The sequence below is a fragment of the Abramis brama genome, assembly GCF_963993115.1.
Source record: "Abramis brama genome assembly, chromosome: 19".
NCBI lineage: Eukaryota > Metazoa > Chordata > Actinopteri > Cypriniformes > Leuciscidae > Abramis > Abramis brama.
In genome coordinates, this window is record NC_139981.1 from 10,049,900 (window position 1) to 10,072,756 (window position 22,857).

The 22,857-nt window shown below is 35.7% G+C and overlaps 2 protein-coding genes across 3 annotated transcripts; one reads left to right on the forward strand and one right to left on the reverse strand.

The window, feature by feature from the left end:
• Positions 1 to 650: 650 nt before the first annotated feature.
• Positions 651 to 14,372, reverse strand: abcg5 (ATP-binding cassette, sub-family G (WHITE), member 5). Its single transcript, XM_084092792.1, has 13 exons — positions 14,086 to 14,372; positions 12,267 to 12,388; positions 11,677 to 11,813; positions 9,151 to 9,249; positions 8,802 to 8,934; positions 8,013 to 8,152; positions 7,016 to 7,145; positions 6,622 to 6,835; positions 6,245 to 6,450; positions 5,561 to 5,699; positions 5,231 to 5,416; positions 4,938 to 5,050; positions 651 to 970 (listed from the first exon to the last, which is right to left on the reverse strand). Exons 1-13 carry the CDS (start codon positions 14,238 to 14,240, stop codon positions 786 to 788), a joined length of 1,959 nt encoding a protein of 652 aa, XP_083948918.1. The 5' UTR covers positions 14,241 to 14,372; the 3' UTR covers positions 651 to 785.
• On the forward strand, positions 14,324 to 22,282 carry abcg8 (ATP-binding cassette, sub-family G (WHITE), member 8). Of its 2 annotated transcripts, none has more exons than XM_084092791.1 (13): positions 14,324 to 14,567; positions 14,993 to 15,094; positions 16,370 to 16,517; positions 16,616 to 16,854; positions 16,976 to 17,108; positions 18,247 to 18,516; positions 18,597 to 18,759; positions 18,893 to 18,988; positions 19,074 to 19,273; positions 19,351 to 19,427; positions 20,939 to 21,206; positions 21,295 to 21,422; positions 21,504 to 22,282. In XM_084092791.1, the coding sequence occupies exons 1-13, from the start codon at positions 14,502 to 14,504 to the stop codon at positions 21,639 to 21,641; spliced, it is 2,028 nt and encodes a 675-aa protein (XP_083948917.1). In that variant the 5' UTR covers positions 14,324 to 14,501; the 3' UTR covers positions 21,642 to 22,282. The 2 variants fall into 2 exon arrangements, with proteins under 2 accessions (XP_083948917.1, XP_083948916.1); XM_084092790.1 differs by having other exon boundaries at positions 14,403 to 14,567; positions 18,890 to 18,988.
• Positions 22,283 to 22,857: the final 575 nt, after the last annotated feature.

Genomic DNA, 22,857 nt, shown 5'->3' on the forward strand with positions numbered 1-22,857 from the left:
TTGGTGTACACAACATCCACAAATAAAAGCATGCGTTCAGTCATATGACTTGTATTCAAATAAGTAAACACTCGCTGGCATTTAAAATTTAAACATTATACATTAAATGGTAACACTTTACAATAATCATTAGATAACATTAGTTAACTAATTTAGTTATAATGAACTATATGAACAATACTTCTACAGCATTTATTCATCTTAGGTAATGTTAATTTCAAAATGTACTTACACATTATTAAAATCAAAAGTTGTATCTGTTAGCATTAGTTAATGCGCTGTGAACTAACATGAACAAAAATGAACTGGATTTTTATTAACTTGCATTAACAAAGATTAATAAATACTGTAACAAATGTATTGATCATTGTTATTTCATGTTAGTTAATACATTAATGTAAACAAATGAGACTTTATTGTAAAGTGTTAACCATTAAATGCCACTTCTTTCTAAATATATTTTAAAAGATCAGGATAAAAGTTTTTTTTTTTTAACATTTTTATTAAACATTTATTATGTATAACAGAGCATTTACAGTCACATTAACAATCACAATATATACCAGAAACAATAATGGTTAACATTGTGGAGAAAATGGATCAATAACTGTAGAAAAGGGAGATGGATTCAGCTTTCACATTAGTTCTTTTTTTTTTTTTTTTTAAATATATATATATATAATCAACATATGTGATCTAGAGATATCCTATGTACAAAATAAAGAACATAACATTTTATACACATTTGCTCACAGGCACAATAACACATACACACATACAGAAGCTTAGCGTTTGATGAGGTGGTCTCGTATCTTGAAGCTGATGATGCCCAGTATCACGAGCGCAGGCAGGAAGGCATAGAGCAGGAGGAAGTCTAGTGTGTAACGTGAGAGAGCTCCAGGATAACCCTCATCTATGATCATATTACCACTGTCTACCAGACAAGCTCCTGGCAAACCAGCTAAAGGGGCTGAGAGACAAACGGTTAGTCAGAGGATGTCCATATGAACACCTTATTCATTATATGTGTTAAAAATCCCATGAACCAAAAAGTTAATCCATGTCTATCCATTTGATTCAGACAAAAATTAGCAGATATACACTACCGTTCAAAGATTTGAGATCAGTACCTTTTTTTTTTTTTAAATAAACTTTTATTCTGCAAAGATGTATTTAAGTCACTATGAAATCAGTATGGAAAATTTTTTTTTAGGGCCCAAGCCCTGAAAGGGCGAAGGCCCTATTGTTTTCGTAAGGATTTTTTTTTTTTTTTTTTTTTTTGTGCCTTTTTGCAACTTTTGGGGCCCTTAACATACTCTTGAAACTTTGCACACAGGTCAGAACCCGCGGCCATCAGGGCCGGACTGAAGCTGGTACCCGGGCGTGGCAGGGGGGCTCGACAGCGCCACCTGGAATGGGGTCCGAAATCTTGGTCCATATATCAAACACGCTTGCATGTAATAATATGAAACTCAGTACACATATAGATCTCATCGGGCCGAACAACTTTCGTGCTCTAAGTTTTACAAAAGCCCAACAGGAAGTCGGTTATTATACGTTGTTTGGAAAACGCATACAATGGAATGTGAAATACTCCTCCTAGGGAATTCATCCGATCGCCACCAAACTCGGTGTGAATGAAGTCAAGACATTGAGGATGAATTCTTGCGAACGGATTTTTGATATCTCGAACGGTTTGGCCGTGGTGAGGAAACGAATTTATGGCGAATAATGGGACACAGGAAGTGTGTTATAACTTCTGCATACATTAACTGATCTTGATGAAACCAAAGAATGTCTAATAGGAAGAGAATTGGCACTCTCTGCTTACTTCCGGTTTCTGGACTGGCTGCAGTAACACGTCTCTGTCCATGCGGGGGCGCTCGCAGGCGAGTGCAGAATGAATGGAGGTCTATGGCGAAATACCCCTCAAAATCCACTTTTCTCAGGATATAATTTTTTGTCTAGTAATTTGAATGTTGTATTCGAAAGGAGATGCAAAGAAATTACACATTGCTGGGTGTTAGATTTTTTAGAGTCACTTATTTGCTTTAAAAAGTCTTTTAAAATGTCAATGACGTCATACACATCGTACGACCAGACATACAGGTTTACGGCAATCCTTCAGTCACTTTCGACAACACAGCTGACACAGGTAAATACACGTGCTAGAAGAGTTTTTGTTTTGTTTGTTTCTGGTCCCGCTTCGGATGCCACGATGCCATCAAGCGGTATCTCTGGTCGTAATCAGTCCTTCACTGACCAATCAGCGTTCATTAGCAGAATGCTAGCGTGTTATGGGCAACAACAACTCAACCTGTAAGAAATCGAAAGGACATAAGTACTCGTTCATTCAACTTTCGACCTATAACCCATGTTGAACTTGCAAAACCTACAATAAAATCTGAGATTTCTCAATGGCAATCGGGTGAAAGATACACATTTAGCCGTATAGCCCCATAGACTCCCATTCAGTCTGCACTCGCCCGCGATCACCTCCAGTGGAATTCTAATGGAACTGCAACCAAGATCTATACAATGGGGCTAATAGGGAGTGCCAAGGCTCTCCGTAGACGGGCTCTGATGAAACTTCAGCAGTGTGTTCGTTGTAAGAGGCCGAGCACATGGATGTGACTATTGTGAGTCAAAGTTATAGCGCCACCAACTGGCTGCAGGAAGTTTGTCACTTTCAAAATGCTTTGAAGTCACTCTCTTATTTTTACCCGATTTGCTTCAAATTTTATGTGTATAATGTAAACACACGGCAGATGTACACCTGTGGAAGGATTATTGATATCTTAGATACTGTTGCCGTGGCAACGCATCAAACTTTAATATTCTTTTCGGATGCTTTTGAGACTCTTAGCATGCTTCAAATTGGATGAAACTCGACAGACACATAACACTTATAAGCCAGTAGACATGTGAAAAGTTTCAGAAACGGGCGTGGCAGGGGGGCTCAACAGCGCCCCCTTGAACGGGGTCTGAAAACTTGGTCCATATATCAAACACGCTTGCATGAATTAATATGAAACTCGGTACACATATAGATCTCATCGGGCCGAACAACTTTCCCTGGTCAAGTTTAACGCCAGCCCAACAGGAAGTCGGCTATTATGGGTTGTTTGAAAAACGCATGCTGTGGAATTTGATGTCCTCTTCCTAGAGAATTCATCCAATCGCCTCCAAACTCTGTCCGCATGAAGTCAAGACATTGAGGATGCTAAATTGCGGATGGACGGATTTTTGATATCTCGAACGGTTTGGCCGTGGCAAGGAAACAAATTTATGGCGAGAAAAGAGAAACACAAAGTGGTATAACTTCTGCACACATTAACTGATCTTGATGAAACTTCAGCATCGTGTTCGTGGTAAGAGTCCAATCAGATGGATGCAACTATTGTCAGTCAAAGTTATAGCGCCACCAACTGGCAGAAGGAAGTGTGTCACTTTCAAAATGCTTTTGACAAAAGTGGGGGGGTTAGTTTTACCTACAGTTTAAAAAATCAATACGTATATTTGTCTCATCGAGCCGGACAACTTTCTAATTTACAGTCATTAGCTCCGACCAACAGGAAGTCAGATATTTTGGTTTGAATGTGGATTTCTTTGCAAAATCAGCCTCTGAATTTTTACCCACTCCTCTTAAGTGGTTTATTTTATTCCCACCAAACTTTTTCAACATGATGAAAATACATTAAAAATGCTAAATTGTGAATGGATAATACATATCTCAAACGGATTTGCTATGGCGAGGGATTAAAGTAATGTCAAAAATGGAAACACTTTTTTTTTTAAATAATTGTTTAAGTTTAAAAAATAAATAAATCATGTCATTCATAGTGCTATACTGCCCTCTTGTGTTAAAAATCAGGTAGGACTATTGTATCTATATAAAAATATACTAGGTATGTGACGGTGAGAATATTTTACCACCGGTTAATCAACGGGTTGTGGAATATTTTGAGTGTATCATAAAATCAGAATATGGTAAGACAAGTAATATTTTCTGTTTTTATATATATATAGGTAACTAAAGGCACCGGGGTTGCGGTGCCACCGGCTTGGGCCCGTAATCGCTGCTCGCAGCTATATATATATATTTTTTTTTTTTGTGAAATATTGCAGTGTTTATTCAAAATGATTTAAACTTCATGTGCCCTCATAATCTGTAATCAAAAACTTTTTTCATGTTTCGAGAAGTCTTCACTCAGATACAGTATATCAAAATATAGGGAAGAAAAGACCATTTCTGATTCATGCAACTTTGAATTGATCAAAAGTAACATTAAAAATATTCATAATTTTACAATTTTACAACATTTTAAATAAATGCTGTTATTTTAAACTTTCTTTTCATCAAAGAACCCTGAAAAAATGCATCAGTGTTTCCACCTTGATAATAAGAAGAAATGTTTCTTGAGCAGCAAATCAACATATTAGAATGATTTCTGAAGGATCATGTGACACTGAAGACTGGAGTAATGATGCTGAAAATTCAGCTTTGATCACAGGATTAAATAACATTTTAAAATATATTAAAATATATACCTAAACAGTTAAATACTAATTTAGCAATATTAAAGTTTTTCCTGTATTTTATATTTAACATATATTTAAATAGAAAACAGTTATTTTAAAGTGTAATAATGTTTCACAATATTACTGTTTTTACTGTATTTTTTAATTTTTTTATAAATGCAGGCTTGATGAGCAAAAGAGACTTTTTTTTAGAAACAATAACAAATCTTACTGACCTCAAACTTTTGAATGTAAGTGTAAGATTTTTTAAATTTACAAAGAACTATTAAAGGAACAATTTTATCCTGTTGGGAAATTCATTATCACCGGGAATTAAAAAAATGTGTTTGTCAAGCCATTTCATAGGGTCCATTTTGAGAATGCACAAGTTTGAAGAAGACAATGATTTTTCTTACTGCAAGTGAAGTTTAGGCCATAGAACTCAGTGACGATAAGGAGCTCACAGCCGTACTTCTGGAAAGTTAGATAACTCAGCCACTGGAATACTTCAGGCATTTGTTTAAAACCCCTGAAAGAATTATAAACAAGACATTTTTCAGAACAAACTTTGCACATTTGCACTATCTGTTTTCTAACTGGTTAGAGTAGATTTAAATCAAAATGCTGAACAATCACAAACAATAGTGTATTCCTTTAGCACAAAAAAAACAAACATGTTGGCAAGTGAGTATCAAAATCATTTCATCACCTTAGAAATCCAGAGCCCACCATGATTCCAGCTATATTGAGTAGAGCGACCCCACTATTGACCATATTGGGGTCTTGAACGACACCCAACAAGACCAGCGTTAAGAGTTCACCTACGATGTGTGGCACCATGACCACTGCTGAAAAACACAGGAAGCGCAGGGGATCTGGGTTCATCCCAACAACCCTAAAACACCAAACCACACACAGAGAAACAGTCACGATCCATAAACCAGTCAATTTTATTTGATCCTGAGGACATTCCCCTGGATTTGAACCCTAGTAACCCTGACCCGAGCTCTGATGAACACAAACACACACCCATACCTACCAATACAGGAAAGAGGTAAAGATGAACACACTGATAATACTGAAGGGCAGGATATGGATGATGTAAGCCAGAAACATCTGCCATTTCTGGTACAAGCCATCTTTACTCTCCTGGTCAGCAATGGCCCTTAAAGCAGGAACTGTTTTTAATCAAGAAAAACATTAGACTGTTATCCACACTTAAAAAGTGAAAATACAGTGGCAGACACGTCTTGTGTTACCAATTACATGCTATCTCAAGAGCTCTATGTTATAGGTCAAGCAATATTCTTTGACATGCAGGAGCAATTTGTGAGGCAATACACCTCCTGCGTGTTTCTCTCTCTTATCTGGTGACCTATAGTGATATGAGACTCTTATCGCTCATAAACTGATATATAAAGGACAGGGATTACGTTTCCCAAAAGCATTGGCTTAATTAGTCTAACTGCTGCATCACCTTTACCATCAATTCTGCCATAAAATCTGTGATTTGGGAATATATAAGAATTGTGTATGCACTCATTTGTTTGATACATCAGAAACATACTGTATGTGCATAATCTTTAATAATGATAGTTCTTGCTGCCTTGTTGAAATGCAATGCCACAAATGATTTTTCTCACTGTCACAAACTCTAACAATCTCTTAAATGTTAAATGTCTAACAAACTCTCAAGATAATGTGTCTATTTTGAGATACTTACATAGAGCCACAGCATTCAGCATGCCGGTATATGGTGATGCACCCATAGCTTGGTAGATTACACCGATTCTGTCCTGCACGGCACCTTTTGTTACATCCTTACCCAGCTTCATGAGAAAAAAAGCAATAAAAAGGCCGTAGATGAGATTCTGAGAGAGGCGCATGAGAATGCCCATCCTATCACGAGACACATTGCGTACGGTCCGCCTGTGTGTGTGTAAAAGAGAGAAATGCATGAATAAATTTAAATGCTCAAGCTCTTTAAAGCAGAATGGATTCTGATTGGCTGTCAATGTTTTTATTGTTCATCTGCTGGAAAAATAATTCTGAAAGTGATTTCAACGATATCGTTTCTCTGTGTCGTGGCTTCCGTTTTACCTCAGGAGGACATTCAGTTTGGACAGGCAGTTGGGGGACTCATTGCTTTTGAAGGGGATCATGGGTTTGTCTGGTCCTTGGCAGCTTTGCTCGATCCTTCCCAGCATGCTTTTAAAGATCTCTGAGTTCTGGTAGGCTGATGTGATGTCGTGCATGCGGCTGTAGGTGGCGGCTTCCCTCTCGCTGGAGCGTGTGTCCACAGAAGTCAGATCAACTGTTCATTACAAAGGATGATTACATAAAAGCGGAACACTTTACTGGATCCCCATATTTTTTGCAGAAAAGATAAATGTTTTTTTAATACCAGTACATCTTAAAAACTGTATAATTCACTCAAATTCAAGCTGAAGTCTAAAGAAAAAAACAGATCTTGGGTCATCTTCTAAAGCCCTACCATAAATATCAAAGGGGTTGCAGTACTCAGGACACTCATATCCACAGCTGCTGAAGAAATCCACCATCTCTTCAGGCTGCCCACAGAACACCAGTTCCCCTCGGCTCATGATTGCTATTCGGTTAAAGATCTGCAGACATTTATAAATCTTTCAGTCATTTTATTGAGCATAATCTTCTAGACTATGTCACTTTGATGTAAATCATTGCGCTGAATGTAAAACATACTAATTTAATACAGATATATTGTCATATGAACCATACAGGGACATGTCAATCAATGGTAATGTTATAACACTGAACTTCCACACTTTATGTCATGAAACAGGTTAAATTAAAATGTTGTAAGTAGCAATTTATCCAAAGCAAATTTTGGCAACATTTGGCATAATGTAATTGTAAACCTTACAAAATCAGTTGTAGTTGCTTTTAGTCATAATGCCTCACAAGTCTGAAACCTTTCACCAATTGAAACTGGATAAACTCCATGTTAAAAAAATGTAAAATGTAAAAAAAACAAAAAAAACAACAACATGAAGTCATGTTTTTCAGTTAGCTCTAATGCCATAAGATTGGATTGTATTTTTTTCTATTATCTTAATTGTATTTTTCGCTTTTATTTTTGCTCTTGTAGCTTGTTACTGTTTACTGTTTTATTTTTGTTTACTTTTTATTTATTTATTTACATTAATTAAATGTTAATATCTAATATTAATACATGTGAAACAACACATTTTATGTTTAAAAAGGTGCAATACAAATAGAATGTATTATTATTGAGTGTATTATGAGTGCATGCTCAGAGTCATCAACCTTTTTGTCAACCTTAGCATATAGAAGCACCATGGTCTAAAAGCCACATAACTCAAAAGCACATTGGATCAAGGTCACGTTTCTGATGGGCTACGGCCTGCTTCTTACATCTGGTTATCAGCCCTGAGCATTAGCCGCTGCATCACACATCCTTCCAGAGTTAAAACAGTAAAAAGTCTACTCACTCTGAATAGCTCTGAACGGGGCTGGTGGATGGTGACTATGACTATTCGATCTCTACTGGCCAGCTCAGCCAGCAGCATCACGATCTGATTAGCCGTCATGCTGTCCAGTCCTGTGGTTGGCTCATCCAGGAGAATCACCTCTGCCATGACATAACGCAAAATGGAAAAACAGGAAAAGAAATAAAACTAATGAGAAACTTTCCACAAAGTCCACTCTCTGTCTTTTGAGAGACAACTTTGAGTGTCTCATTAATTCAAGTAATTAAAGCAATTAATAGATTTGCCATTGTCTAAAGTTAGAGCCAAATTAATTGGCTGATGAATTAATTTACTGCTTGATTGGAGAAGGCAGCAGACGAAAGCCACTTATAATTGCTGGTTTGTGTTCAGGTTGGAGTGGCCTTAACTAATCCGTAGTCCACGGTCCCAGGAGACCCCTGAGGTCCAAAGAGCCAGATAAAGGATCCAGAGGGACACATTTATCGACCTCAGCTTAATATTAAAAATGTGATAACCCACTTTTAATATTCTACTTTAGTCCCTTTCACTCATTTGTCCATTCCTAAATAATCCTTTGAGGGGCTTTGGGTCACTGTGCTGGTCGCTCTGCATTTAAATAACATTTAGTCTTTAATCATACTTAGCTACGGCAGCACATGTGAGGGTTGCATCATCTGAGGAAATCAACACATGCTATACAGTGTTTGTACATCATACCTAAACAAACATTACGCTAGTATGGGTTAATATTTATTCAGGCAGGTCAGGGGGGCAGCACAAAGCACTCACTTGGGTCCTTAAGCAGCTGGCTGGCAATGGAGACCCTCCTTCTCTCTCCACCAGAAATGCCTGGAAAAACGCGGCCTCCAATCACACTGTGAGCCACATGTCCCAAACTCAACTCTGCCATGACCGCGGTTACCTATGGCAAGTCAGAGTGGGATAAGGTTGTTAAAAATTATTTTTTTATGCTTTCTGCTCTACGAAAATATATGTATTTGAGGTTTATTCATTTAAATTGAATTATCAATTGTGAGTTTTTAAACAATTGTTCAAAAAATGAGTCGTTTTGCCTATCTGTGGTGATGTGGCAAATGAGTTGTGTGTGTTTTGACATCTGTGAAGTGAATGAGCTTACTTTCTTGCGTATGGCCTCAGCAGAGTGTTTTCTCAAAGCAAGTTGAGCAGTGTATGTCAGAGTCTCCTCCACAGTCAGGTAGCTCAAGAGATTGTCACTCTGAGAGAGAGAGAGAGAGAGAGAGAGAGAGAGAGAGAGAGAGAGAGAGAGAGAGAGAGAGAGAGAGAGAGAGAGAGAGAGAGAGAGAGAGAGAAAACATTCTATGTAAGCATTCAAAATAAAGCTATATTCCCACATAAAGAATACTATAAATACTATGGTGAATATAAAAGGATAGTTCTTAAAAGAATTTTAAATTTTTTTAAAGTGTGATAGACCAGGAAAAGTTCTGAAAATGAATAAAATCTTAATTAATGAAATGTTTTATAATGTATATAATATTTATATATATAAACAAATTTATAAACATTTTATCAAGCTCCTTAATAGAGTGGTACAGGGATGATGTCAAAACCCAGAAGACAAATTCGCCACTGGTTTCCTCAAGGTTTTCCTATGGGGTTTTCAATATATGAGTAAAATAAAGCCTGTGGTAATAACTTGACGATACTTTGACATTCTGTTTTACAATGTAAACTCCACACACTCACACCCCAAACAGTCTTATCTAGTTACTTATAAATGTACGTTTTCAAAAATAAACATAACTGCTTTAAAATCTGCGTTTTCGATATGAGTGAGTGTAATTTATTGTAAATTGAAAAACCCTGTTAAAAAAAAACATATGAAAATCTTGAGGGAACCAGAGGTGAATTAGTCTTCCAGGTTGTCACGTCATCCCTGCACAACTCTATATTTTATCAGGTATAATTTGGTATTTGTGAGTAAAACAATAAAAAAAAAACTGTAATAACAAACTAGAAAAGTCACGAACATTTACTAGTAATACAAAGTGTAAACCCTGTAGAACATTCAGTTATTGGAATTACAGAATTTCGTTTTATTTAAGTATTTTATTTATTATTTTAATATATTGGAGTCAAAAAGGTTGAGAACCCTTATTACTTTTCATTAATGGACAAAATAGTGTGAAAAAAGAGCAGCTTGATCAGTCTGTTAAAAATCCCAATTTCTGAAACTTCTAAGAAAGAAATTACCAAATGACATGAGAGTGAGTAAATTATTAAATTAACATTTTTGGGTGAATTGTCCCTTTAAACAGCTCCCATGTTCATCCAATCAGAGCTGACCTCTGGTATATGAGGTGTGCATGTACAGTGGTGTGTATCAGCGATAATATGCATTTTTTAAAGGTTATTCTGGTAATGTATTAAAGACTGACATTATCAACACAATACAACATTTCATAATTTTTAAACTTTGCTCTTGAGTGGGCAAGTGCTCTTAAATGTCATGTCACTGCTTTAAGTTCTTATTTGTATTTGGAGTTTATAGGGCTTGTATTTATTAAATATTAGGCTTATTCCTTTGAGGATAGAAGAAGTCATAAGGTTGTTGAGTTTGTGCGTCATGTCTAAATATATGTGTAATTGTTGTACAGTGTTGTACAAGTTCAATGCAAAAATCATTGATCATAACATCCCTGATTTTAACTTCTTGATCAATTAAGACAACTTCACATTTCAGGTTGACTAAACTTTATATTTTAAGGCAGCATGAAGACTTATTGGTAACACTTTACAATAAGGTTCATTTGTTATGCATGAACTGATAATGAACTGCACTTATGCAGCATTTATTAATCTTTGTTAATGTTAATTTCAACATTTACTAATACTTTATTAAAATCTTAACATTAGTTAATGCACTGTGAACTAACATGAACAAACAATGAACAATCTTTGTTAATGTTAGCTAATAAAAATAAAGCTAACAAATACAGTAACAAATGTATTGCTCATGGTTAGTTCATGTTAGTTAATACATTAACTAATGAACCTTATTGCCCAATTATATAAAAAAAAAAAATTAATTACAGTGCTGTTGAAAGCAGAGTTAAATGGTATGTGATTCCTGAAGTGAACTGTAGTATTTGGCAAAAAAGTTTGAAATGCTTAGAAGTACTTTCTTCATAACTTCACTTTCAGCCAGTATCTGTACATTTAGCCCCTGAGACATTTAATTACTGGATTAGATTATAGCTTCCTTGCATCATAAATTTAAGCAGTAAAAATTACCTGTAATAATGGCAGTCTTGCCATGGTTATTTAATTTTCCGGAAGATATGCATGAATAGCTCTGAAGAATATTACAATGAACTCATGTGTAACAACTAAATTCAGAGTTCACTCTAGGTGACCTTTACTGCAAACTTTACTGCATGTGTTTAAGTTTGGTTGTGGCAGACATGACCTCTAGATACTATAGTCAATCGCTTTTTTATCTATATATATCTTCTACAGTTGACTAAAGTTCAGTCACATGTAGCCTGTGACACTTATATTGACACGCACACACACACACACACACACACACACACACACGCACACACACACACACACACACACACGGTCAAATTGTTTTATGTTGAATACTATATTCATAATTTAACAAAACAAATCTCACCTGAAGAACATAAGAGAAACAGTCTTGAAACTGCTCAGTTTTTAGCTTTCTTCCATTTACAAAAATGTCACCCAGAAGGTTACCAGAATTCCCAATTCGTCCTGCTATAGCATCTAACAGAGTGGTCTTTCCAGAGCCTTGAGAAAAAGGTCAACAAGTTTATTACTTTAAGATATCATATGACATTGACATTCAAACAAATTATCTTTGCAGCCTTACGTAATGTACAATTGCATAATAAGTTGCCTTGTTCATTCTGTTGCATACTGTTTGTTAATTTTAGTGTCTTAATGCATATAGAGTGAATGATACTGGAAAGATCTATGAGAATAAGATTTTATTAAAAAAATTTTTTTTAAATGTGTCACTGGTTATTTTGTTTAGTGGCACTTAACCGCTATCAATAAATAATAAGAAAATCTATATTCCTTAAAATGTCAAATTCACCATTACATTATCATGTTAAATAACACAAATTAACACATACTGTAGCTGAGTATTTATTTCACAATAGCATATTGTGGGCTCTGTAATGAAAATGTGTTCTAAGCATCACAGTCATTTCGTCTCCCAGGTTTTCAGTCACTTACCAGAGTTTCCCAGAATTCCCATTATCTGCCCACTGTCCATATGAAATGACACTTCATTCAGTATTTGCCTTGTCCATTTTTTTCTAAAAGATGAAAGGTCCCACCAGGGTCCTACATGTTCACTGTAACACACAGCAAATAAAAATGTTTATGAAATGAACAATAATTTTAAGTTTGTCAGTATTTTGTTTGAAATTACAGGATGGAAATGAATGAAGAAAAACACAGATGTGAAGACGGTACACTCTAAAATCATGGGTTAACAAAAACAACAAAGTTTGGGTGGTGAACAAACACAGCACTGGGTAAACACAAGACCAAACACATTCTGGATTAATCTGACTGAGCAAGCATTTTTAGAGTGTATATGTATACTTTAATGAAAGACTAAAAGCTTAATAGTTGTATAATTGGGTTACACTTTATTTTAAGGTGTCATCATAACAGTGTAATTATATATTTAAGTACTGAGTAATATTAAGCAACTACATGTACTTACTATAGGGTTAGGTAGGCATAGGGTTTGGTTGAGGGTTAGTTGCATGTAATTATGCTTATTTTACAGTTGCATATTTTACTATAATGCATACATTACTATGGTAAGTACATGTAACATATGTAACAAGGACACTGTAAAATAAAGTGTTACCTATAATTGTTGCCATACAAAGTCAGATGACGAGAGGTGACTGTGGCATTTAAACGTTCATTCACTGATCATTTACATTTATTCATTTAGCAGACGCTTTTATCCAAAGCGACTTACAAATGAGAACAATAGAAGCAGTTAAACTAACAGTAGGACAACAATATGCAAGTGCTATGACCCTTCTCAGTTTAATCTAATGCAGTAAATTATTTTTTATATTTTTTTAATAGAACAGAATAGAATAGAATGGTAGCTGCATTTAATGGTAGCTGCATGCTTAAAGATTAAAATATGCTCATAACTTTTATATATCTGGCTTATGACTTAGGATTTTTACACACAAAAAAAATAATATACATGCTAGTAATGTAGCAGTAATCTGTCAATAATCACATGTGCTGTAAGTGGTTAATCAACAGAATAATTCACCACATATAAGAAATGTAGATTTTTTTTTGTTTAGGCATCTGCATAATTTTAGGCATCAAAAAACATTTTAATTTTAAAAAGCTTAATTTTAACATTGTGTTGAGATTAATAAATATACAATCTCATATCTGTGTATTTAGCACTTTTTTATCTATTACTATAAGACGTCTTAAACAAGCTTCTATATTTAACATCTTCTTTAAAATTCATTTAAAAGATCTTAATTACATTTTTACATCAGAAAATATGTTCCTGTTATGCACCATTTTTACGAATTACCGTAACTGAATTAACAAAATTATCAAAAAATATGTATTGTTTATATCTATCATGTTATCTATCATGTTAAAAAAAAATTTAAGCATTTTAGTAATAACTAATATTATATAATATTGATATCCTTTTAAGGTTTCAAGTTCTAAAGGAGGGGTTAAAAAATATTGTTTGTGTAAAGTTATTTGAGTATTTAAAAAAAAGCTAAACTTTAAAAGTTCTAAAACATTGACATTTGACATGATCTTGAGAACTTATCATTCATTAAAATTGATGATGGTTAATATACAGTACATGTGTCAGGTGCAGTGGTGGGTTAACAGCTGAAATCAGAAATAAAGCTAAAATAAGCAGGTTTACCATTAACCCGGTCCTAAATAAGGATTCAATGCTAACTTGCATAGACTGTGAGTTTAAGACAATCATCGATTTCACTGGTTTCATTTCATATCAATGAGATATTCCTACCTCACAGTATAGGACACATTTTTGACGCTCAGGCAGCATGACGGAGTCTGGTAGTCTGGGTTTGGACGGGCCGTTCTCACCTCTGGCACCACCTTAAAAGATCCATTCAACCCATTCTTCTGTAAAATGTCCTGCATGGAATAAGTTTGACTCATTTTCTCTCATCAATGGTCAAACTAGCCTGAATACCAATGTGACAGTCAGGTCCACGTCTTCAGCTCTCTGAACTCTCCAGCTTGTATTTCACTGATTAAGCTGGAACCATAAACAGTGACTCTTATCAGTGGAACTTTGCTCCATTTGCTATATAGAGCCGCTTCTCTCTGCCACCTCTCAGTTTTCTCCAGGACAAGAAGAGGAGCAGGTACTTCTCTAAGCAGGACACCAGACCAGAGGGGCAAAGACCCCTTTTCACCATGTCAGACCAGAGTGCTTTCCATTCAGGAGACAGCTTCAGCTCTAGAGACAAGAGACAGAGCAGGGTGAGTTCATAATGAACTATGAATATACAAGCAGTCGCTACATAAAAGTTAACCTATATCCAGAGGAAGGTGTTCACATTTGTGTTGTATTCACATTCATAACAAAAGTATAGGATTATTTCCATGCTATTGCTTTATTTAGTCAAGTTCATTGAGTGTGATTCTGTACAAATGGCTCTATTACATAAATGGACCCTGAACCATGCAGACAACTCAGTCCAGTTCTCTTATCTGCTGGCATTTGATAGATCTGATAAAAAAAATGCGGAATCTTAATTAAACCCGATAAACATTAAACCAAAAGTACTGACACGAAGAACCAAGAAGAGTAGTAGATTGTGTTTAAATGTAAATGAATGATAATTAAATATATAGGTGAAAGGCATCTGCACTGTTGCATCAACTGCATGTTTCAACACACACAGGGTCGAGACACTCTTTTCTCATCTCCAGAGGAGGACAGCAGTCTGTATTTTACTTACAGCGGAGGTCGCAATGAAATAGAAGTCCGCAATCTGAACTATGAGGTTAGAAATCTTTTCAGTCTTATTTACATTTACAACAAATTACTCCTCAAATTACACTTTTCTTCCTGTTTTCTTAGATATTGAAAGAAGGTTGACTTGACTTGACTTCATCCATTTTTGAATTTTTTCAGAAAGTAGAAATACAAACATGCAGTGGGCCCAAAAAGGAATTTGGACATATAAGTTATTAAAAATGTATGATGGGCAATTTATATACATTACATTCACTACTTGGTATCAAAAATACAGAAACAACAGAAATATTGTGAAATATTATTACAGAGTAAAATAACTGTAATTTATTTCTGTGATGGCAGAGCTGAATTTTCAGCATCATTACTCCAGTCTGCAGTGTCACATGATCCTTAATAAATCATTCTAATATGATGATTTGCTGCTCAAGAAAAATTTCTTCTTATTAATGTTGAAAACAGGTGTGCTAATTAATATTTTTGTGAAAAAGAAACCAGATAAATTTTTCAGGATTCTTTGATGAATAGAAATTTTAAAAGAACAGCATTTATTTGAAATCATTTGTAACTTTATAAATTATGTTACTGTAACTTTTGAACAGTTTGATGCATCCTTAATAAAAGTATTAATTTATTTTATTATCTTAGTGACCCTAAACCTTTAAATTGTAGATGTATAAATATCAAATTAACTGGTTGTACAACACACTGATAATAAATTGATCAAAATTACAAAGAAAATATTTTACAATTTTCTGGTTTTCAAATATTAGTGTTAATGTTCATAGTTTCTGTAATGGTTACTCTTTATCCACTAAAAATCCAGATGGCCGAAGAATGGGTCCGAATCAGAAACTGAAGTTAGTTGCCACTTTGTTGATGCCACTTTGCTTGATTTAACAGGGGGTCTAGCAATTATTGCTTGATCTAAAAAGAAAATTGTAAAAAAAAAAAAAATATTAAAAAAACACAAAAATAACACTTAACTAAAAATGCAATATTAAGTTCTTACATCAACCACATACAATATTTTAACAAAGTCAACGATAAGAAGCCAAATGTGTCATTGTTCATACCACATTACAATGTATTAGCCTAAGTTTATTAATAATAGGCTTTATTCCTCAGTTATAATTCATATATGTAGGCTATATAATTCAGTTTTATACATAATGGGTACCCTGCTCCATTTTTCTGTCCACTAAGAGGTCCTCTGCCTACAAAATTTGAAGACCCCAAATCTAATACAATAACATTCAAACATTTTAAAGGCCCAAATAATTAAATTTGTATTTGCATACAGGTGGACACAGCAGCACAGATACCCTGGTATGAGAGGCTGTCAGAGTTTAAGATGCCCTGGGAAATGCACAGCAACAAGCAGACGGTTATAAATGATCTAAACCTACGTGTGCACAGTGGCCAGATGCTTGCTGTCATTGGCAGCTCGGGTACGTCAAACTTTATATGTGCAGAATTCTTCAACAGTGCACTTTAAGTGAATAAAACCATCATAAAAAGCCAGAAAGAAACAAAGTGTTTGTTGCAGGCTGTGGAAAGACTTCCTTACTGGACATCATAACATGTCGAGATGAGGGTGGCTCCATGAAATCAGGAGAGATTCTGATCAATGGGAAACCTTCCACACGTTCCCTGGTGAAGAAAAGCATTGCTCATGTACGGCAGGATGACCGCTTGTTACCGCATCTCACAGTACGAGAGACGCTGGCCTTTGTGGCGAAACTGCGGCTGCCTGCGCACTTCACACAGGAACAGAGAGATCAGCGGGTGAGCAACTGAGAACATACAGTAAATGCTTACATAATCACCCAGTTAAAGGTTATGCGTGATTAACTGTCAGCATCCCATCTCACCTGTTGGGGGTGTGGGGTGTGTTTGACCTTTACAGGTGGATGAAGTCATCGCAGAGCTGCGTCTGAGGCAGTGCGCCAACACACGAGTGGGGAACGAGTATGTGCGGGGAGTGTCAGGTGGCGAGAGGAGGAGGGTCAGCATCGCTGTACAGCTACTCTGGAATCCAGGTGAGTGGATGACAAACCAACATAGGTATGAAATGAAAACATGCTTAAAGTCAACAGAAAATCAAATGTGACCCTATTTACATTAATGCATTTAGCAGAAGCTTTTACCCTAAGTGACTTTGTATTTAAGGCAGCCTATACAAATTTTATTAATCAAACCCATGATGACCTTGGCGTTGCTTACTTGATAGTGACGGTTTGAGCTTCAAGAATGCTATTTACTTAAATGAAACATGTTCTAAATATTATTGTTGATGATTCATGCACATTATTATAAATAAAAACAATGTTTTGTCTTCGAAATCAAGCAATATCACGAGCACTTGTGATGTTGTTCCGAATAGACCTTATTCAGAGCAGCGCCATGACATGAAAGAAAGCGAGACTGTGAGATCACCTGTAAATTTTTCACTGTTCATGTTGCCTGCAGTTTTTGTCAAATGAAATTTCTTGGAAATATATTTTTGCAATGTTTCGTCAGCAGAACAATCCAAAAACACATGAAATAATAGTACAACCCCATAAAAATAGTACAAGACTTAAGAGATGTATGTCTTTCCCTCACAACCTCGCTTTCAGTTTCCCGTTAAAAATCAAAAGATGGCGCTGCTGTGAATATTTCTGTGGTTTTGGGTCTAGAAAAGAGGCGAAGCGAACTAAACTAAACCAGAAGGTAATATCAATTAACTTACTTTTAAGTGATGTTGTCTATCTTTGCTTCGCCAAACAGCTCAAAGCAAATGGTGTGTTTGAACGAATCGGTTCATTCGGTTGAGTGAACTATTCTGACTCGCCAGATTTTTTTGAACGAAAAGGATGTGTAATTGAATTATTTCTAAAGTCTTCTAAACCCGAATACCATAAAATATAAAAGACTAAAAATACTATAAAAAGCTCAACTAAATGGGCTACTAAAATAAAAATCAATTTAAACTAGCCAATAGAAAACAAAACAATAAAAATGACAAAGCACAATAGAATTAGCCTACTAAAACTTTGACTAAAATTAAAATGAAATTGGAAAATATTAAGAAATATTAAAAAATTAAAAGTAGCCTAAATAAAAACATAATAGTATGATCCTATAAAATAACACTGGTCAGAATCATGACTTTAGTTATATTTTATGTGTTTTCAGGTATTCTCATCCTAGATGAACCTACTTCAGGTCTGGACAGCTTCACGGCCCATAATTTGGTCATTACATTGTACCGTCTGGCTCGAGGGAACCGCCTGGTGTTGCTGTCAGTCCATCAGCCTCGTTCAGATATCTTTCAGCTCTTTGACCTGGTGGTGCTCCTGTCTTCTGGTTCAGCTGTGTACTGCGGTCAGGCCAAAGACATGGTACCTTACTTCACTGCTCTTGGGTACCCATGTCCAAGGTACTGCAACCCCTCTGACTACTACGGTGAGTGGAAAGAAGAACCAATGTCTTTAGTTGACCATGTGGTTTGGTTGTTGTATCTGAACTGTGAACTTCTCTTACAGTGGACTTGATAAGCATTGACAGGCGCAGTCCTGAAAAAGAAGCACAATGTTTGGAGAAAGCCAGGACGTTAGCAGCCCAGTTTGTAGAGAAGGTAAAGAACACAGAGGATTTCATGTGGAAATCAGAAGACTGTGGTCCTTCAGCATTGGACACCCCTCAAAGGTAAATTTTGATATTCATATTGTTATTTGTTCTTTCATACTGAAGCTTTCATGACAAGCATTTATAATAACCTCACATACATTAATGAAAATGAAAAGCACAGAAGCTGATAATACAATTTCTACACCAGCAGTGTTCCTCATGTTTTGAATAAGGAATCAGTGATCACAGTTTCCAAACAGAAGGATCGCCTGCCAGGAAAAGTGCAACAGTTCACAATCCTAATCAGGTAAATAAACTGGAAAACACTTTTTATTGTAAATATGTTTAGCTCAAAGTGTCTCCTGAAAACTGTTTCCCTGTCTTTTTTATAGGCGGCAGGTATTTAACAACTACCGGGACCTGGTGACGCTGGTGGTTCATGGTTTGGAAGCCTTGCTGATGTCACTCCTCGTCGGTTTCCTTTACTTCGGAGCTGGGGATGTGGGTCTTTCTATCCAAGATACTGTGGCTTTGCTCTACATGATAGGAGCTCTGACACCATTTGCTGTTGTGCTGGACGTCATCGCAAAGTGTGGGTAAATTCAATTCAATTTTTTTTTTTTTGGTGTCTCCTGAAGTCCAGTGGTGTAATATTTTGTTTTTTTACAGGTCATTCAGAAAGAGCCATGCTTTATCATGAACTGGAAGATGGCATGTACTCAGTCACCTCATACTTTTTTGCCAAGGTAAATAAACTGCATTATGTTAGAGCTTCAGAAATGACGATGTATAGACCTTTAGGCATCACAGTAAAATCACCTTTTTTTATATATTTAATATACAAATTTCATATTGTTGTAAATGCTGGACACATATAGGATTTTCTAGAGCTTTTCATGAACGTGCAGTTACAGAGTCAAAAGTGTTGATCAGTTTTTTGGCTTGGGTTTTGTAAAATGTTTTACAATAGATGGTTGAACAATGCGCAGTGTGATTAATAATATACAACAGTTAGTTCTGGTCCTCGAATTTGATTAGCCATGCGACATTCACTACTTATATCATTCCACTTTTCTGTGTTTATGCATTCCAGACAGACTGTCAGTTTGTCAATTAGTATAGTAGGGATTTTTCAGTGACTCTTTCCACGAGTTACATCATTATACCAGTAGGTGGCGACAAGTGACTGTCTTTCTGAGTGAGTCGCTTGATTCTTCACTCAACCCATTTGTTCAAACACACTGATTCATTGAGGGACTAAACATCAGTGTTGTTATTGTTAACTAAAACAATTACAAATTGTTTTCAGTAGTTAAAGCTAATATAAAATAGAAATATTAGATACAAACTTAAACAGCTAACTGAAATAAGTTAAAGCACTAAAAAAAAGGGCAATTTTGAGTCAAAAATATAAGTTGCTCTATATTAACTTCTGGTTTATTAATGCAATTGCGGCAATTGCAGAAGTTGCAGCCTTAATTTTTTAAAGTCAATCAACTTGGCTGTATAAGTAATTTCAACTTAAATTATATTAAACTGACTTTAAAAAAATGAGTTGGGTCTTGTATAACTTGTTAGGAAAAAAGTTGACAATTTCTAATCTTATTTGGATGAGTTAAAGTAATGTAAAAACATGTTGTCATGACTTATTGATCATATAATTTTTTTTTTTTTTACAGATTTGTATGTCATGTACCAGTCTTTTGAATTTAAAGTCGGCATGAAACGGAACTTGCGATAGTCTTTTCTTCCATTTTGTAACATATATCTGAGTGAAACTGATTCTGGAATGAGAAAAAAAATTAAAGGCGGGACTTGATTTTCTTCCTTTGGGAAGCTGGGTGTTGTTAACTAAATGGAGATCTGAGTGCCAGTTTGCAGTCAGTTGTGGAGGATATTTAGTTCCACCCTCCCCTGAGACACATATCATGAAGAGAACAAATGTCGTATGGAGGGGGAGGTGCACAGATAAATCATTTATAATAAACACTGCAACATTCTGTAAAAAAATAATAAGAATAATTAATTTTGATTTCATGGCAACTTTATTAGACGTGAATCATTATATTTATTAATATATGTTTCTAATAAGACAGTTAGAAATAGCAGTTACATCTGAGCTACATAACATTTCAAACAGAAGTGAGTGACATGACAGGGAAATGTCACCAGTTGAATATTAGCTCCTGTTTGACCGGTGGACTTTGTCAGCTCTTGACGTTAAATGAGATATTTCAAGCGCCAATGTCTCTTTCAGGTCCTTGGTGAGCTGCCAGAGCACTGTGCCTTTACACTGGTATACGGTGTGCCCATCTACTGGTTGGCTGGGCTCAACAGCGCTCCCGACCGCTTCCTTCTCAGCTTCCTGTTGGTGTGGCTGATGGTGTATTGCAGTCGCTGCATGGCCCTATTTGTGGCGGCAGCCCTGCCAACATTGCAGACCTCGTCTTTCATGGGCAACGCTCTCTTCACTGTCTTCTACTTGACTGCTGGCTTTGTCATTAGTCTGGAAAACATGTGGCTGGGTAAAAACATCACCGAGTTAACTGAATTAACACCAGCTACAAATCTGCTAGTATTCCTTGAATTAATACTGATTTTCATTACCAACAGTGGCGTCTTGGTTTTCTTACATATCCTTCATGCGTTGGGGTTTTGAGGGAATGCTGCAGGTTGAGTTCCGTGGGACCAGACTCCCAATCTCTATTGGAAACCTCACTGTAGAATTTGATGGGATTAAGGTGAGTAATCTGACTTTACTGAACAACTATGGTTTATATTCATGGATACCATTACATTGAAATGTTACGCTTTGTTTTCAGGTTGTGGAGATGATGAACATGAACCAGTATCCACTGTATTCCTGCTACCTGGTGCTTATTGCTGTTGCTTTAGTTTTCATACTGCTCTATTATCTGTCACTAAAATTCATTAAACAGAAATCCAGTCAGGACTGGTGAGGAGGACAGATCAAATCAGCAGCATAAAATCTGGTCCACATCTGGCCAAGAAACCGGTCTTATAACCACAGATTTTATAAAGCAACTCTCTGTCAATTTGAAATGAATATGTTATGCCAAATATGTTGAAGATTCAAAGTATGGGATCTCATTATTTAACTCTTTACAGACATTTTATTCAGTGTACTGATGCATTTCATCTATTGAGTTCAATCACAACAGAACAATCTCTGGTTTTCAGTTTGAAGGCTTCTGACCGGGTGATGAGGCTGAAACTACGTCAACTAATAATGAGTTTCATTGTACTACCACTAACTGCCGCTGGATGGCAGTAACATACTGTGTTTTTTTTGTTTTGTTTTTCACTCTTTAAAGTTTACTTAATTATTAACTTTTTGGGTAAACCACTAGACATCATGTTTGGAAGATACCTTTCAACAAATTTACTGTAACATGTCACAATGTAGATTTGTCACAGTGTACTACAAGAGCTTTGAAAGTTTTAAATGTTTAGAAACCCAAATGCACTGGTGCAACATACAGATATACATGCTAAGATTTAGGCCTAAGAATTTGCTACTCGGAATGTATTTGTGTTTGATTTCACTTCAACTGCAAGAGAAATAAAAAAAGAAAAACTACTGCTGTGATGTTTCAAACATTACTTGTATTTAACAATTAAATATACAATCTAATGTCAAAGTCAGTGTCAGGAACCTTATGTAGGCCTACTTATTATAGTCATTGCAATAACTGGGGAATAACTACTAACCCTGAACCTAATCTTAACCCATGTTTTTACTTTATATTACTCAGTACTTTCTTAGGTAAGTACATTAAGTGCACATACATGTAAAATAAAGTGCAACCGAGATATCTGTAAAACTGTCTTGACTGTGTGCCGAATGTTTCTGTAAAATTAAGAGCAAGGTATTTTATTAAACTTGCTCATTTGTTTCAGTCACGTGACTTTTTCACTCATCATTTGTGTATTGAAGTCTATTTTTGCCACATATGGAGATGAATTGTGTATTTAGTATATACCAATGTACGATTGAAAGATTTGGTAGGGTCTATGCTAACTTGAGATCTGTAAAAAGGGTTTTTTTATGACCTGGCATGGATCAAATCCAGTGATCAACGTTGCTTTGCTCCACTGATGGTCATAAATATAACGCACGAGCAGCAAAGTCTGAAACAGTGAACAGCAAAACAA